The following is a 16,508-nucleotide window of genomic DNA, read 5'->3' as shown; positions in this document are numbered from 1 at the left end:
GATAACTCAATCAAAAGCTCCCAATCCATGCTATATAAGCACTAGACACATATTCAGTGTGTGAAAAACAAAATTATTGCAATCAAGAGCGCGCAGTGACTTTCAGGCGTGCATTGAAAAAACTCAGAAATTATTAAAACAATTTAATCGAAAAATTCTACTTTTACCATGCCGGGAAATCTGTTTGAAGTGTTACTAACTGTGGCAATCCTGCCAGTTATTAGTTTGGCAGCTAGTCCTGAAGATGGTCTGCACCAGTACCGTGCTTCTCCAAAGCTCACGGGTCCCGTGAAGCTCCTACACGATCCCGAGGACACCATTCTGAACAGCTTGGATGGCGCTCTGGAAAAGATCTCCACCATCTACATGCAGGCCTTGTTCGCTGGTACCCACACCCCGGAACTGGAAGCACCACTGCGAGCCCTCGAAATGGAGTTGTTCGATCTGCTGGACCAGCTCTATAATCAGAATCGTCTCAAGGACTATATAAAGTACGAGGCGGAAGTGACGCGACAAATGATAATCTACAACATGCTCAAGAGATTGTTTGGCTACACACAGGAAAATGAGGCTGGATCTGTCTGAGCTGTAAATTCTACAAATGTTTTCTAATTATAAGTCCTTCTATGCAATAGCAAGAGAAATGAATTTTAAAATACCATACCATACTGTACAATATATTGCCTAAAACGTGTTATCTGCAATGTTTTTATAATTGTTACTCATTTAAATATTCAAGGTTTTGATTTTTTACTTTCTTGTGTTACTTCGCAATTATCTTGGATATTTAAAAATAAAGTAATATTAAAGTAATTGATATTTTATAGTCAAGAAATTCGAAAATTAAGTTTTCTTTTGTTTATCTGTACGATTTCGTTTGATATTGTAGCAAAAGTACATATGATCCATGGCCTTTGTAAAAAATGAACAATTTAACAGGATTTCAATAAACTTAATTTTAAGCCACAGAATTTGAATGCGTTCGTATATATATCTCTATTATAGTAATAATTTATTAATAATAAATTAATTTGGTTAGCAAAACCACATGGCTAACAAAACATCTGTGTTGTGAACTTTTCATTTTGATCTCTGAATGTAAATGATTGAATAAGGTATCCAAATACAAATAGAATTACATCCTCATATCCCATTATTAATTTGTAGTTTCCCCACCAATGCCTTTCCCTTTCGACCCTTTTTTAATTGTTCCTCACAATTTGATTTTACTTCCGTAATAACTTCCGCAACAGCCTGTTCTCGTCCTGCGGCTGCCTTGCGTGTGGCTGTCGAGTGTCGCCCCCGTCGCTGCCGTTTAGGGACTCGGATCCTTCAACATTTCGATCCCGGTACTTCCCACACTCAATCATATCGGCGCTGCTGTTACCCGATCCTGCTGTGAGAAAGGAACAACACCTTCGCCGAGCGATCGAAAATTATCATAATTTCCATTTCCTTTTACGCTATTATCCTTTTGCATTTCCCAATACCGATGCACTTGTTCGTGTGTTTCCCACACATCCTTGAGATCCCTTATCTGTGCTTGTTTGCTTTGTGGTGGTTCGCATTCCCCCCACCGCTGGGCTCCTTGCATTCCACTTGTCTCGCTGGATCCTTCGCTTTCATTCCATTGTGCGCTGCGTTTGCTGTGATTTGATGCTGGGATCGGAATCCTGTGCGTTTTCCGTGGGGTTTCGGTTATCACTTTTGTTTTTACTTTTGATTTCATTCTTGGGAATCGCTGTGGGAACTCGCACGTCCATCAGCTCGTTCGTATATGAGTTAGGCCATCTACCAAATTTTTGGGCAAACTTGTTTAGCATTATTAACAGAAATCGTCTTAGCGCCCCCTTAGTCCTTTGTCTTTGGGTCTCCGGCATATTTAATTGTCATTTAACAAATTAACTTGCCAAAAATTCAAAAACTCTGGCACTGATTTTCCCACAGACAAATTCCCCTGCTTACAATAGAGTTATTCGTACGGAAAACAAAGTCATGCGGTGTTTCGCAGGAACTCTCCCACACACACATTTTGAATATGCCCCTGTGATCCTTTTCTGCTGCAAGAAAAGGATGAAATGTATCCCGGCTACCTGTGCATCGGCAAATTCAAATCGGCTGCGTTTCTCACAGCCAAACAAAAATATGTAGGTCCTGAATGAACCCAGCTATCTGCGTTTCTTGGGACGATTTGGATTTCTTGTGGGTAACAAGTGTATCTATCGGTATCCGTGAGATGGTCGTGATTGAACAGCTTTGCGCAATGGGAAATGTGGAAATGGGCCTCCCTTAGTTTTCCCAGGATAAGAGCGCCGCTGAAATTCCTTGAGAAAAATGCATGATTGCGGCATTATTATTGCTTTGTATCTTTTTATTTTATTTTTTCTTATTTCGCCTAAAAGAAACACTCCTTAGCTCTATTTATTGCGAATTAATGCATATTTATTATATTTTTACAGTGTTTTCTTGCAGTGCGTTTCTGTTGCGCGTTAGTTAATCGATTCGCGATTTGCTTAGCTTATTACATACATCATTATATGTATAAATATCATTTTTACATTGTATAATTGTTAAAATTTGGCTTTAGTCTGAGCATTATTTTTACAGTATATCCCTTTCGGTTTTAGGTCGATTGATTTGAAAATCGTGCAAACTAAATAGTGCTACAAGTTTGTAGTCATAAGTATTCTAGATGTGTGATGCAATTATTCCTAAGAAATTTGATCGTTAATTGATATATTCTGGATGTGCTGGCGTTGTTCGTCCTGGCTTTGTGAATACTTAATTAATTTAAATGCATATTTGGTCAATCTCAAGAGACGATTTCGATTTCGCCCGCATTCACTAATTGGCAAATTGTTAGTGAGTGCTCGAATGATTCCTCCGTTTTGTTAAATGTTAACTAGGCTGCTTTTGGGCAATAAATGTATAAAATATGTACAACTTTCTCTTCAGCTCGTGAGCTATAACTAAATCTACCAACTACTAAATTTACAGATCCACAAAACGTATCGGATATACACAGATTCACGTATGTTAAAACTTCATTTATCAAAAGGCGCTTGTAAAACGTGTAAGCAAATAAAGTATAAGGACATCGTTAGGGACATAACAAAGGGAGCAAGGCTGCCTGAGTTATAGCTCTTTGGATGAGGGCTCAAGTCAGCCCAAAATTAAAATAATATCAAAAACAATAGAAGGAAACAAAATATACACAAACGTTTACAAAAGTTCGTTATATGGCTAAACTATCAGTCCATTGTGTTCGAGTTCAAATCATTATTGAGGGTTGGGATATGGATGTCTCCATGTACGAGTGCGCCTAGCACAGCTCTCGGTTATAGCGGGTTAATCATCAGAGGATGTCCGGCGTGTGATTCTCGTCGTGCGTGTGCTGCAGCAGACCCTTTCGCTCCTCCGGAGCCGTGCTGTGTGTTATTTCCGTGCTCACTGCCTCCGGAATGGCATCCGCGTACATGGATTCGTACACCGGATTCGCAAAGTTACCCTGCAAAATAAACTGGAGTTAGTTGTGGTCAATAGCATATGTAGGCTGTGGACAATTAATTCTTTGAGTTATAAATATCAAAATGATTATAGCTACATATTATATATTATGAAAATATGTGCTCACCTTGTCATCTTCACTGGCGAATGTTGGCGCCTCATCTGCATCCCCGCGATACATGGCATTGGTGAGCATAATCTCCACGTTGTCCGTCAATCGAGCGTGGGAGAATGGCTGGGCTATGCGATGTTTCCTGTGTAAAAAGCGTAGATTAGATACGCCACATTAAGTCATATTAAAAAACACTCACTTAAGGAAGTAAACTGCACCAGCGAACAATGCAAGTACCAGAAGGATCACCGCCAGAACCAAGACCAGCACAGAGAACACGCTGCCCGATTCCGTGGGCTCCTGTTCGCCCTTTAGGGCATCGGCGCTGTCCGACAGACATGGCACCACCCTGTTGTTTTCACACAAACACTCGTTAATGGAGCTGCCCGGACGGCAAACGTTGCACTCGCCTCCGACGCAGTGAGGCGGCATCTCACAGGCATTGCCCTGCCAGTCTCCAATGCAACTGCAATGTGGCAATCTATACTCGTCCAGGTGACAGACGCCACCATTCGCACAATACCGCGCGCAGGGATTGTCATCCGTAACGGGTAAGGTGCATAAATCTCCATTCCACTGGTCAGTGCAATTGCAGAGTGCCACGCCCTTGATAACGTGACAGGTTCCCGCATTCTGGCATATCATTAACGTGCAGGGATCCCTGGTGGGTACCTTGGTGTTGTCACAAAAGTGCGGTGGGCTGGAGGTTTTGCATAGATCCGATTCGCAACTCTCGCCAATGTAACGCGGCGGACAAGTGCAACTTAGTCGACCACCTCTCTCCGAGCAAGTTCCTCCGTTGCGGCAGAAGTCGCGGCATGAATTTGACTCACAATGTTCGCCAAAGTAGCCACTGGGGCACTTGCACTGCCGTTGACCCTTTGTGCTGATCACACAGGATCCGCCATTCCTGCAAAAATCGGCGCACTCGTCGATCTCGCATCGCTTGCCGGTGAAGCCATCCGGACACTCGCATTGCGGGGTGCCCGTTAGCGTTTCCCTGCAGATACCGCCATTTTCACAGGTTAGATTCCTACAGTGCTCGCATTGCTCGCCCGTGAACATTTTGGGACAGCTACACTTCATGCCTTCCGTTTCTGAGATCAGGCACGATCCTCCATTGTGGCAGCGACTCTGGCAAGCAGGCATGGAGGTCTCGCAACGTGCCCCCGACCATCCTGCTGTACAGGTGCATTTTAGGGGAGGCGGTTCCTGAGATCCTGGCAACGCTGGCGCAACAGAGCAAACTCCGTAGTTCTGACAGTAGCCGGAGCATCGATAGTGCTCACAAAGCTCGCCCTCAAACTGCGGCTGACAGATGCACTTGGGCACGTGGTCCACAATCTTGCAAGTACCCAGGTTACACTGCAGAGGACAATAGTCGGGTATATCCGCGTGCGCCTTGCATACCCCATCATCGGTCATCACATAGCCTTCGGCGCACTTACAACTGTACCCAACGGAAGACTCCGAGGAAAGAATGCAGAGGGCGCGAGATGACTTGCACGGATCCTTGGCGCAAGGATTGCTTACTAGAAATAAAGACATTTGCATTATATAAGAGAGAACATTAATTTTCAGCTTAAAGAGCCAACTTACTATTCCTATTCTGCTTCATTGGATGCAGGATGCCAATGTCAGACGAGCGATAGCCCTTCAGCAAGTACGTGCCGTTGTCGTTACCAAACTTGTTCATCTTAATGATGCTCTGATCGTAGAGCTTGATATACAGATAGTCCTCGAAGACGTCGATCTTCTGCGGTTTCTCTCGATTTCCGAAACGCCTAACCACGTTGCGATCCTTGCCATTGAGTCGGCACGTTTCAATCGTTCCCTTCCGATAGTCAGCCCAGTATAAACGGCCTGTCGGGTAGTCCATTGACAAACTAATTGGCCAGCCCACGTCGCGCTCCACCAAACTCTTTTTGTTGCTGCCATCCAAAGAGGCTACCAGTATTCCATTCTCCAGGGTGGACCAGATCATAATGCGTGATTCCGGCTCCAGGACAATATCCGTAGGATTCATGCCCGTCGACACGAGAGAGATGTACTTTTTACCCTCAATATCGGTGGCCAGAATTTGATTATGCCTCGAGTCAATGATGTACACACGCTGAGATATCCAGTCCACGGCCAGCGATTTTGGATCGTCCAACTCGGGAATCTAACAGGCAATAATAATAGACCACAACGGTTATTTTATGTACAAAATGAGTATAAGTGGTATATACTCACATTAAATGCAGTAAGCTCCTTGAGATCACGGCGCACCCTTACTCCCGTACCCTCCACATGCGGTGTGGCTATCTTCATGGTGTGAACCTTGCCGTGGTGCGAGTCAATCCAGAAGAGCAGCGTATCCTTGGGCCTAATCAGTATGTCGAAAACGTCTATCTTGAGACTATCCGTCTGGAAGAAGCCAACTACGGTGGTGCCCTCCTGCTTGGCAGGGAGAATAAATCGGAACTCCTGCTCCGAGGCCAGCAAGAGGATCTGATCCGGTCCGGATGCCAAGCAAGTGGCATTCTTCTCTGGCCCCTTGTGATAGCCATCCGCGCACTTACAATTGTAGTGGCCAGCCTTCTTCTCAATGCAAATTTGGGAACAGCTTCCGAAACCGCAAACAGGCGGCTGGCAGTTCATCTCATCGGATCCGTCGACGCAGTTGTACTGTCCATCGCAGCGGAAGGCCTTCGAGATACAATCGTCGTTTTCGCATTGGAATTGATCGTGTCGACACTTGGGCAGTGCCGCACACACAGCATCAGATTCATCCTCGTTCTCCCCACAATCATTGACGCCGTCGCAGAGCGCCGAGTTGCGGACACACAGTTGGTTGCGGCACTTGAAGGCGTTTGCATGGCAATGGGTTTTGGCACAGGTCTCCAAGCTCTCGTCACTGCCGTCCAAGCAGTCATCCCATCCATCGCACTTCCAGCGGGACATGATGCACTTGCCGTTTCCGCAGCTAAAGTGATCCGAATGGCAAGTGCAGTTCACCTCGTCAGACCCATCCGGGCAGTCATCATCGCCATCGCATTTGTATTGCCTGCAAAAAGGAACTTTTAAATAAGTACATACATTCCAGGAAAGAAGTCCTGATCACTTACTTGTTGATGCACGTGTTGAAGGCGGCGCACTTGAACTGGTTCTCCTTGCAGGTGATATTGCAGTTGATCTCGTCGCTGTTGTCGTCGCAGTGGATCTCTCCATCGCAGCGATAGTTGTGCTTGATGCACTTACCCGTTCCGCAGCGGAACTCGCTCTCCGAGCAGTTGCGCATCTGGCAGTTGAGCTCGTCGCTTCCATCACCGCAATCGTTCTCGTAATCACAGCGCCAACGGCCGGGAATGCACTTAGAGTTATTGCACTTGAAGTAGGTTGGATCACAGGTGGCCTTTGAGCTAAAGCAGCTGGCAGGCTCGTCCTCGCCATTGGGGCAATCGTGGTCATCGTCACAGCGCCAAGCCAGTGGAATACACCGACCTGAATCGCATCTAAAAATGAAAACGCACTCGTTACTTGATGAAATTCTACTCGCTATTTACTATAGGTACACAACAATTTGTTTTAAAGCATACTCACTGGAAATCATTGGGTCCGCAAGAGACATTATCACAGTTAGCCTCGTCGGACTTGTCCGGACAATCGATGTCTCCATCGCACACCCACACGAAGGGCATGCAGCGGTTGTTGCCGCATTGGAACTGATCCTTTTTGCAGACGAGCGGCGTGCACGCGGACTCATCTTCTCCGCCCGGACAGTCCTTAACACCATCGCATCGCTTTACATTGTCCACGCAGAAAGCACTCGAATTAGCCGTCGCTCCGCACTTCATGTGGTTGTCGAAACACGTGAACTTGTCGCAATTAAGTTCATCAGAACCGTCGCCACACTGGTTGATGCCGTCACAAAGGTTCGATGGGTGGGTGCACTTCTTGTTGGCACACTGGTATTGTCCTGGCTCACAGTGAAAGGGCGGACAGGTCTCTGGCTCATCGCTGCCATCGCCACAATCGTCCTGTGTATCACAGCGCCAGTAAAATGGAATGCACTTGTAGGTGTTAACGCACTCGAAATGAGCTGCCGTACAATTTGCCCGACAAGTCCGACCATCGTCCGCCAAGATAAAGTTTGTGGGGCACATGCACTTGTAGTACGGTTCCTCCGGCGAGAGAACGCACAGAGTGGAACAGTTGGCAGCCAGGCAGGGATTCCCGCTCATCGGCTGCTGCTGTCGGTAGGGATGAAAGACACGTAGGTCCATGGGTCGATGGATTGTGGTAATCAAAGTGGTACAGTTTTGTCCATTGAATATACTGCAGTACTCAATGGACTTGGTCTCCCAATCAGACCAGTAGATGCGACCCTCCCAAACGGCAATGGCAAAGATGTGGTGTAGATTCAACAGGGGATTAATGCTCCTTGCCAGTAGCAATCGCGTATGATTTCCATCCAAATCACTCACCGATATCGTATCTTCCCTGGCATCGCCCCAAAACAACTGTTGCGTCTCAAAGCTAATGGTCAAGGCGTTTGGCCAACCCAAGCCGTCGCGAATAATCATCTTGGGATTGGAGCCATCCATGCCAGCCTTGCCAATGTGCGGACTGTCCCCCCAATCTGACCAGAAGATGTGTCGCTGATATGGGTGCAGGGCAATTCCACGCGGCTCCCGTAGATACTCGTTGATTAGGACCTTCCGGTACTTTCCATCAAGCTGGGAAACTTCTATAGTATCTAATCCCTTATCGCACCAGTACAAATTTTTGGCCACCCAGTCCACGGCTAGGCCATCCGGGTTCTTTAGCATAGCTTGATGCAAGGTCTGCGTTTTGTTTTCCTTGGGACAGTATCGTTTGATGGTGCCCACGGTACTGGTGACATCAGACCAGTACAGGCACTGGCTATCCCAGTCGTAGTCCAGGGCCACTGCATTGGAAAGCTCGTTGATCAAAATGCTGCCATTGCCAGTCATGTCAACCTGACGAATGTAGTAACGGTTGGAGAAGATTAGCTCCATGGACACGTTGCTGGTGGCCTTGCAGGTGTGATGGTCAACCAATGCATAACCCTTTGCGCACAGGCACTTGTATGATCCGTAAGTGTTGATACAGGTCTGTGAGCACGGCTGCTGCTCATCGCACTCATCGATGTCCGTGCAGAGGTGTGGACTCCTGGGGAGAACCTTGTAACCCGGTCGACAATGGCATTGGTAACCGACCACCTTGTCCTCGCACTCGTGCTCGCATATATCTGGAATCAGACACTCATTTACATTGCACAGCTCCTCGTCCGAGAAGTCAGCACAATCGTTCCTTCGATCACATAACAAATCAGCATGGATGCATGCTCCATTTTTGCAGCGGAAGTCATCGGTGCCATTGCATCCACGGGTGTGGGCACAGAGACTGCTCGTCTCGTCGGATCCATCGCCGCAATCCGGTTTACCATCGCACGTCTGGTTCTTAAAAATGCAGAGGCCATCCTGACACTGGTGCATCAGCGATCCGCCAGGACAGGAGTGCGGCTGGAAGGCTGGCACACAGCCTTCATACTCATCGTCACCTCCGGGGCAGTCCTCATCGCCATCGCACACGTAATGAGAGTCGATACAGAGGCCTGTCGATTAAAATGATGATGTAACTTTTAATAGATATAAACAAAGAAAAGCAGTCCCTCCTCATGCAATATAAAGCTTGGATTTGTATTGTGCACCAGATTGCTAATATTATTACGAAATAAATAAAACTCATATCTTACCGCTGGTGCAAAGGTGGGCAGGTGGCGGGCAGTCCGGAATGTGAGCGACACCGCCGCATTGGGGTCCTTCGTCTTCGCTGCCCTCGTCCCCAAGGCCACTAGGACAATCCTTTTCTCCGTCGCACACCCACTTCTGGGGAATGCAGCGACCGGAGCTCTTGCACTGGAACAAGTGCGGCCTGCAAGGACGATTCGGACACTGTGGTCCCTCATCCGAGCCATCTTCGCAGTCACTCTTCCCGTCACATTGCCAACTGGCTGGAATGCACGTTTTATCGCAGGCGAACTGATTGTGCCTGCACTCGGAGCGGCAATTAATCTCATCACTTCCATCTGGACAATCCCTTTCACCATCGCAGTGCCAGGAGCCGGCAATGCAGTTCCCGCTAGCACAGCGGAACTGTCCGGGATCGCAGCTTAAACTGGTGTGGTTGGCGCAGTCCAACTCATCCGTGCCATCTGGACAGTCTGGATCGCCGTCGCAGCGCCATCTGGGCATGATGCACATAGTGCTGTTCCCGCAGTGCACAAACGTCATATCGCTGACCTCGCAGGGAATGGGAGCACACATCTTTTCGTCGCTGAAGTCGCGACAATCCTTCAAACTGTCGCAGAGGAACTTGCGAGGAATGCACTCTCCGCTTCCGCAGCGGAACATATCCGGCATTTCCTAAAAAAGAAGTTTCAAATATTTTCATATCATATTTATATATTTATATACCACTGCCCTATTCAACAAGCAATTAATAACTAATATATTTATTATTTAACTGGTTCAATAAACAACAATTTTCAAAGTAAATGTGATAATATGAAAATCCACTTTTGTACATTGAAAATCCAATTTTATAGATTGACCTCGATCTTTCTTCCGTTCACCTCGATCTTTAAAATTAAATTGTACATGCATGTACTTACCTTGGTTTGGTTATTGGACTGATGAATATCAATATCTTCGGATTGGCACTTGCAGAGCAAGGGGGTCTCATCACTGCCATCGCCGCACTGCTGCTCCCCGTCGCACTTGTGCTCCTTCGGAATGCATCGATGGTTTTGGCACATAAAGTGCGTCTCAGGACATTGGCGGAAGATGCAGTAGCTGCGGAACTCGTCCGATCCATCTGCGCAGTGGGTCACATTATCGCAGGTAAGCTCCAAGGGAATGCATTCGCCGGAATGGCAATTGTACTGCGATAAACCACAGCTCGTGTTCACGGGAGCAATGCATCGACGACCATCAGGTGCCAATACTCCCTGTGTGCAATGGCAGGTAGCATGACCGCTCTTGTTCAGGATACACACGTCCTCGCACTGCCCATTGAGGATCTTGCACTGATTCGCATCGCAGTTGATGCTGGTGTTCTGCACTGCCACAATTCCCATTGGGCGGGTCACGTGTTCTCTCAGAAAGAGCACATCCGTGCCGGTGTACTTGTTTGCTCGAACCACAGCATGAAGTACCCAGTCCGTCCAGAAGAGAAGATCCCCATACACAGCGATTGCAAAGGCGTGCTTGGGCGTGGAATGGGCCAACACCACACGGTTGCTGCCATCATAGTTCGTCCTTTCAATTTTGTCAAGCCGGGCGTCCGCCCAGTATAGCTTCTGCTGCTCCAGGTCCAAAGTCAGCGCATTTGGCATTTTGATATCGGTCTTTATGATCACCTCCGTTCCGTATCCCGTAAGGTATGATCGCTGAATGCAGGGCGACCCCTCGTTCCAGTTGGTCCAGTATATCATGCCCAGACAGGGCTCCACCGCAATGCCACGCGGCTTGTCATTCTCCCGAAGACTAAGCACTTTCTTCACGTGAATTTGGTTCTGATCAGCATGCTCAGAGAGATGCCGCAGCTCAACGCTTCGGATAGTCGCATTATTATTCGAGGTCCAGAAAAGCTGCTCGTTGACAATGTCGTAGGCCAAGCCTTCCACTCGCTGTTGCTGCTCCAAGAGGACGCGCTGGCCGGTGCCATTAAAGTGCACCTGGTTGATGGTGCTAAGCTGGACATCCGAATAGTACACCAACTGTTCCTCGTAGTTATAGGTAATAGCAATTACGTTTCTCATCAAGCTGGTATTGGAAATCATTTGAACAGGCCAGTTTTTATCAGAATGGTCGGTCATGTGGATGCTTTCAATGTTGCTGCGATAGCTAAACAGTAGGAAGTTTTCGTAGGGCTCACAACTGTAGCCATCTGAAGCCAGACGGCTATGGGCACAGGCGCAGACGGCACTGGTTCCGTTAAACAGGCAGAGCTGCTCGCAGGCTCCGTTGCTGTGGGCGCAGGGATTGCTTCCCCGCTGAAGGTGCTTCGAGTATATCTTCAGATCCCTAATGGCATCCTGCTCTGTCTGGAGGACCATTTTTGACTGACTGAGATTTGCCAGAGGAGCCACCCGGATAATTCCCTCGTTGTACTTGTTTTCTGCCCAATATAGGTAATCGCCCATCTTGGCCAGAGCGACAGGATTGTTCAGGCTTTCGTTCAGCAACTGCTCCCGAAGGTTTCCATCGTAGTCCACCTTCATTAGGGCATCCGGATATCGCTCACACCAATACACCTTTGTGGCTTCTATGTCAAGGACCAGACTCCCAACCGCCCAATTGGCTCGGGTTTGATTAACTAAAACAAAGGGCTGACTTCCATCCAAGCCGACACGCCCTATGTGTTGTTGGGTTACATAGAATAGCAGGCCTTGCAAAGGATCCACTGCCAGAGCAGTAGGTTTCTCCAAATTGGAGACCACCACATATCGATGACTGCCATCCAAACGCGCGACCTCAATGATATTTCGCTTTGTGTCGCTCCAGTAGATGTTTCCAGCCACCCAGTCGATGGCAATGCCACCTAGCCAGTCCTGCTGCTTGTATCCCACCAGGTTGAGGGCTTCTAAAATAGTTTCCCTTTGGGTTCCGTCGCGTTTCACGCGGGATATGCTACCCAGCTCATTGTCGCCCCAGTATAATGTATCTGTGTTGGCCAGGTAATCGATGAAGCTTGCCGAGCTTACGCGGGAAATTGGTACCAAAGCCTGAAAAATCGATTTTATCAGATTGTATTTTCCAAAGATTCAACCGTTATATTACCGGAGAAGGCGTGTCGAACTGCTCCGATGGGTCGATCATTTCCACGCCCTGCAACACATCGATGGAGTAGAAAATAAATTCCGCCCGCGGAACACAACCGGTTGGATTGTTCGGCTCTACATCGTAGCCGAGCGCACAGCGGCAGACGTGATCTGTAGAAGAAGTGGCCAAGCAAAGCTGCTGGCAGCCACCGCGATAAGCCCACTCGGCACAGGTGTTTGAGCCGGTCTGGGCGTCCGCATAAAATATCTTCATGCTTTGAATGCTCTCTGTAAACGAAAGTAAGCATGAATAAAGAGCAATATCTTAGTCTTGGATTCGCTTACTCGTATTGACCCTGAGATAGGACATGTTGGAGCAGGCTTCCTTTTCGCATTGCATGATCACACTCTGAATATTCTCCGGAAAGTAGAGCGTTCCATTGTAGACAGTCAGGGAACTGATCGATGTGATAGGACTGGCAACCAGTACCTTTCGCGTCTCGTTTCTTGGAATGTCGTAATAGGCAATACCCGAATTGTCGTATGCATAGTACAACCGCTGAGAATCGAAGTCCATTGTCAAGCTTTGAAGATTGTTCTCGTGCTGATAGATCAACGAACGACTTGAGCCATCAAGATTAGACTGCTCCAATTGGGACATACTTCCATCAGACGCAGAGTGTATCCAATACATTTTGCCACTGCAGAAATAAAAAGATGGTGTCAGGATTGTCACTGTTTGTAGACAAAAGAGCAGATGACTTACTTGGTAGGATCCAGGACAATGCTGTCCACCATATTAAGATCCTCGTGAATAATTGACACAAATTCGCCCTTGAGGTTACTTGCCAGAATATTGCACTTTATCTGGCCAGATGAAAAGTACATGTTCCGGGCAATCCAGTCAACTGCAAAGCCATAGGGTTTCTCAATGTTGGTGTTAATTATGGGCTCTATCAGGCCGTTTGAGATTCCAGCGCTCGAGATCTCATTCTGCTGGATATCCGACCAGAAAATGCGACTTTCGTCTACGAGGAAATCGATGCGTTGTGGAGCGACCAACTTTAAATATCAATAATTAATAAATATTTTGAAAAGTGAACATTTAAATGCTATATTTACCCTTGGAGACTGCCGAATAGTCGGTATGGTGTGGTGATTGGGCTGATGCAAGTCAATGCCCCGAATCTCGTCCACCATAACAAACAGAAGAACCTGCTCATTGGGAACACAATTACGTTCATTGGCTGGATCTAGACGCATTACGTGGGGACATTCGCACTTGAAGGTGCCCCTTCCACTCAAGAGGCAAAGATGGGAACATCCTCCGTTATTCTCGCCACACGGATTCCGATCCCAGGGCTGTCGACTGGAGTGCAAAACCTGAATGCCAAAAGGCTGGGACTGGGTGCGCTGCAGCACCTGTACATCGCTTCCATTCCACTTGTTGGCACGTATAACCGATGTGGTTCGCCAATCTGTCCAGTAGACGTAGTTTTCGAACACAGAAATGGCGAATGGGTGGGAGAGAATTTCTTTGTTGCGCAGTACTACATGATGCTCGGACCCGTCATACATGGTACTACTAATCGAGTCCGACTTGGCATCCACCCAATACACTCTTTTTTGGGTGTAATCCAGAGTCAAGCCATTGGGCCATCCTGCACTTAACTGCCAACTGGTAGAGATCATGCGTCTTCCATCGCCCGACATGCTGGCCCGTTCAATTCTGGGCGAGTTATCATCCCAATCTGTCCAAAAGAGGAGACCCTCCCTTGGATCCAAGGCTATGGCTCGCGGGCTCTCCATGTTTCCAGCGATCAGCGTTCGTCGGAAGCTTCCATTCAGTTTTGCCACCTCGATTTGGTCCAGATTTGAGTCAATCCAGTATAGGTTTTTCCCCACCCAATCAACGGCCAATCCCTCGGTAGTGGAAAGTCCAGAGTGAATAACGGCTTCCACATTTCTCAAACTCTCGCCCACCAGATGACCCCTGTAAATCTTGTCGTCTATCACATCCGTCCAGTATATCTCAACGTTGGATTCGTTATTGTACAAAAAATCGAGAGCGATAATATTCCTTAGGGAACTGTAAAAGTTGCCCACGTTTAATGTCTTTAGGTTGATGCCTTTGATGTCCTGCCTGTTGGTGAAGATAACGTAAGGCTCATCCGGAGCGGTGCTTTTGCATGTGAACCGATCGAAGCCCAAGTCGAATCCATCCAAGCAACGGCAGTCATAACCCTTACCGCTACTTTCACACACCTGTGAACAAGTATCCCAGTGATCGCAGGCGTGCTGCATGCTGCAGCGCTTTCCGTTTGGCTGCAGGTATAGGTGGTCTGGACAGGAGCAGATATATCCCTCCGGAGTGTTATGGCAACGATGGGAGCACTCGTGCCCGCGATCGCACAGCTTATCCGCGCACAGAAAGCCCTCGTCCGTGGTATCCTCGCAATCGTTCTTTCCATCACAAAGCTGATCCACTGTTACACACTGCTTTGAGAAGCCACACAGCCGATCTGGGTGCTCGCAAATCACCGTCTCGTTCATATCAAATCGACTGGTATTGATATGACTGCAGTTTAACTCATCCGTCTTGTCGAAACAGTGCGGAATGCCGTCGCAGCGCAGAAAGTCCGGAATGCACTCGAACGGATCCATGCAAGCGAACTCGAGAGGAGCACACTCACCCAGCTCCTTCCACCCAGTTACTGGGTGGTTATCGCTCTTGGTCTGATTGCAGTTAGCCTCGTCGCTAAAGTCCACGCAGTCGTGGATCCCATCGCACATGTGCATCTCGCCATAGCATCCAATGGGCCGGCAATACTTCTCGCCGTGTTCGCACTCCTGCTCACATTCCATTTCATCGGCATTGTTTCTAGAGAAAGGAAACAGAATATTTATTTATTTTATAAACGTCGAAAGGTTAGGCCAGGATGAACCTACCCACAGTTATCAATGCCGTCGCAGACATCGGCAAACTGGCGACACCGCCCGTTGTTACAATCGAATTCCGGGCATTTGCTGGCAAAGATCGTTTCCGACATCTCATCGGAATCATCATCGGGCCCACAATCAACCACTCCGTCATTAACCCAAGTTAGTTGAATGCAGCGCCCACTCTTCTGGCAAGTGAACTCATTGCTATTGCAGGTGTTCTGGTGGCAGTTGGCCTGATCCGTTCCGTCCGAGCAGTAGGGAATGGAGCTGCACAGCAGCGATCGCTGATAGCAGCGACCATTGCAAACAAAGTTATGGGTTTTATCACAGGTATTGACATTGCAAGGTCCCTTCGGATCAGAGCTCTCGTCACTGCCATCTTCGCAGTCCTCGAAGCCGTCGCACATGTCCTTGCTGTCGAGACATTGTCGCGTGCTGCGGCACATGTAACCAGACGTGCACTTAGGACGAATCGGAGACGGAGCCAGTTGGGGGATGCAGTGGCTTCCGGTGCCGTTAAGTGTGAAACCATCGGGACATCGACATATAGCACCTTTCGGTGTGTTCAAACACATGCCCGGACACTTTGATTGCGCACAAGCACTTGGAGTTTGGGGCAGTGGTTGTGTAGCTATGTCGAATATCCGCAGATCTGCAGCTCTTCCAGTTTTCTGTAAGTGCACTGTTGAGCTAAATGTGCTTGATAGATTGGCCTGATGCGCATGGAAGCGCAGAATAGTGGAGTTCTTGTTGTCTGCCCAATATATCAGTCCATTGTTCTGCACTATCGAGTACGGATGAAACTGGTCCGACTTGAATAGCACCTCCCTCCCGGTGCCATCCAGCCTCATGAGCTCAATTGTGCTCAGTCGAATATCGCACCAGTAAAGCTCCTTTGTGCGTCGATCCACGTCCAGGCTGCGTGGCCATTGCATGGGCATCGCGCTGGTGCCCTTGGCCAGCAACTCCTTGTGCGTGCCATCCATCCAGGCGCTGTAGATGCCGGCCTCGCAGGATTGCGACCCCCACTGCGACCAGTAGAGCAGTCCGGTCGTGGGGTCAAGTTCCAACGACCTTGAAAATAAGATTCGAATTAGATAACATTTATTTCGG

The 16,508-nt window shown here is 48.0% G+C and overlaps 2 protein-coding genes across 3 annotated transcripts in view; one reads left to right on the top strand and one right to left on the bottom strand.

The window, feature by feature from the left end:
* The first annotated feature begins 66 nt into the window (after window positions 1-66).
* Window positions 67-704, top strand: LOC6608141. Its single transcript, XM_002032851.2, has one exon. The coding sequence runs from the start codon at window positions 169-171 to the stop codon at window positions 583-585; it is 417 nt and encodes a 138-aa protein (XP_002032887.1). The 5' UTR covers window positions 67-168; the 3' UTR covers window positions 586-704.
* A 1,649-nt stretch (window positions 705-2,353) lies between these two features.
* Window positions 2,354-16,508, bottom strand: part of LOC6608140 (low-density lipoprotein receptor-related protein 1B) — a 54,365-nt gene continuing 40,210 nt past the window's right edge. The window contains exons 9-22 of one of the 2 annotated variants that reach the window (XM_032716944.1): window positions 15,402-16,469; window positions 13,575-15,333; window positions 13,219-13,514; window positions 12,798-13,153; window positions 12,472-12,740; window positions 10,302-12,416; window positions 9,384-10,053; window positions 7,205-9,242; window positions 6,730-7,116; window positions 5,855-6,668; window positions 5,219-5,783; window positions 3,819-5,151; window positions 3,635-3,761; window positions 2,354-3,520 (exon numbers count right to left, since the gene is read on the bottom strand). In XM_032716944.1, coding sequence (XP_032572835.1) covers window positions 3,356-3,520; window positions 3,635-3,761; window positions 3,819-5,151; window positions 5,219-5,783; window positions 5,855-6,668; window positions 6,730-7,116; window positions 7,205-9,242; window positions 9,384-10,053; window positions 10,302-12,416; window positions 12,472-12,740; window positions 12,798-13,153; window positions 13,219-13,514; window positions 13,575-15,333; window positions 15,402-16,469 — 11,962 coding nt within the window. In that variant the 3' untranslated portion in view covers window positions 2,354-3,355. The remainder of the gene's footprint in view (window positions 3,521-3,634; window positions 3,762-3,818; window positions 5,152-5,218; window positions 5,784-5,854; window positions 6,669-6,729; window positions 7,117-7,204; window positions 9,243-9,383; window positions 10,054-10,301; window positions 12,417-12,471; window positions 12,741-12,797; window positions 13,154-13,218; window positions 13,515-13,574; window positions 15,334-15,401; window positions 16,470-16,508) is intronic. The other variant, XM_002032850.2, reaches the window with a different exon arrangement.

Source organism: Drosophila sechellia, chromosome 2R, assembly GCF_004382195.2.
Source record: "Drosophila sechellia strain sech25 chromosome 2R, ASM438219v1, whole genome shotgun sequence".
NCBI lineage: Eukaryota > Metazoa > Arthropoda > Insecta > Diptera > Drosophilidae > Drosophila > Drosophila sechellia.
Note: the sequence above shows the minus strand (reverse complement) of the source record. Positions and strands in the feature narration are given on the sequence as shown.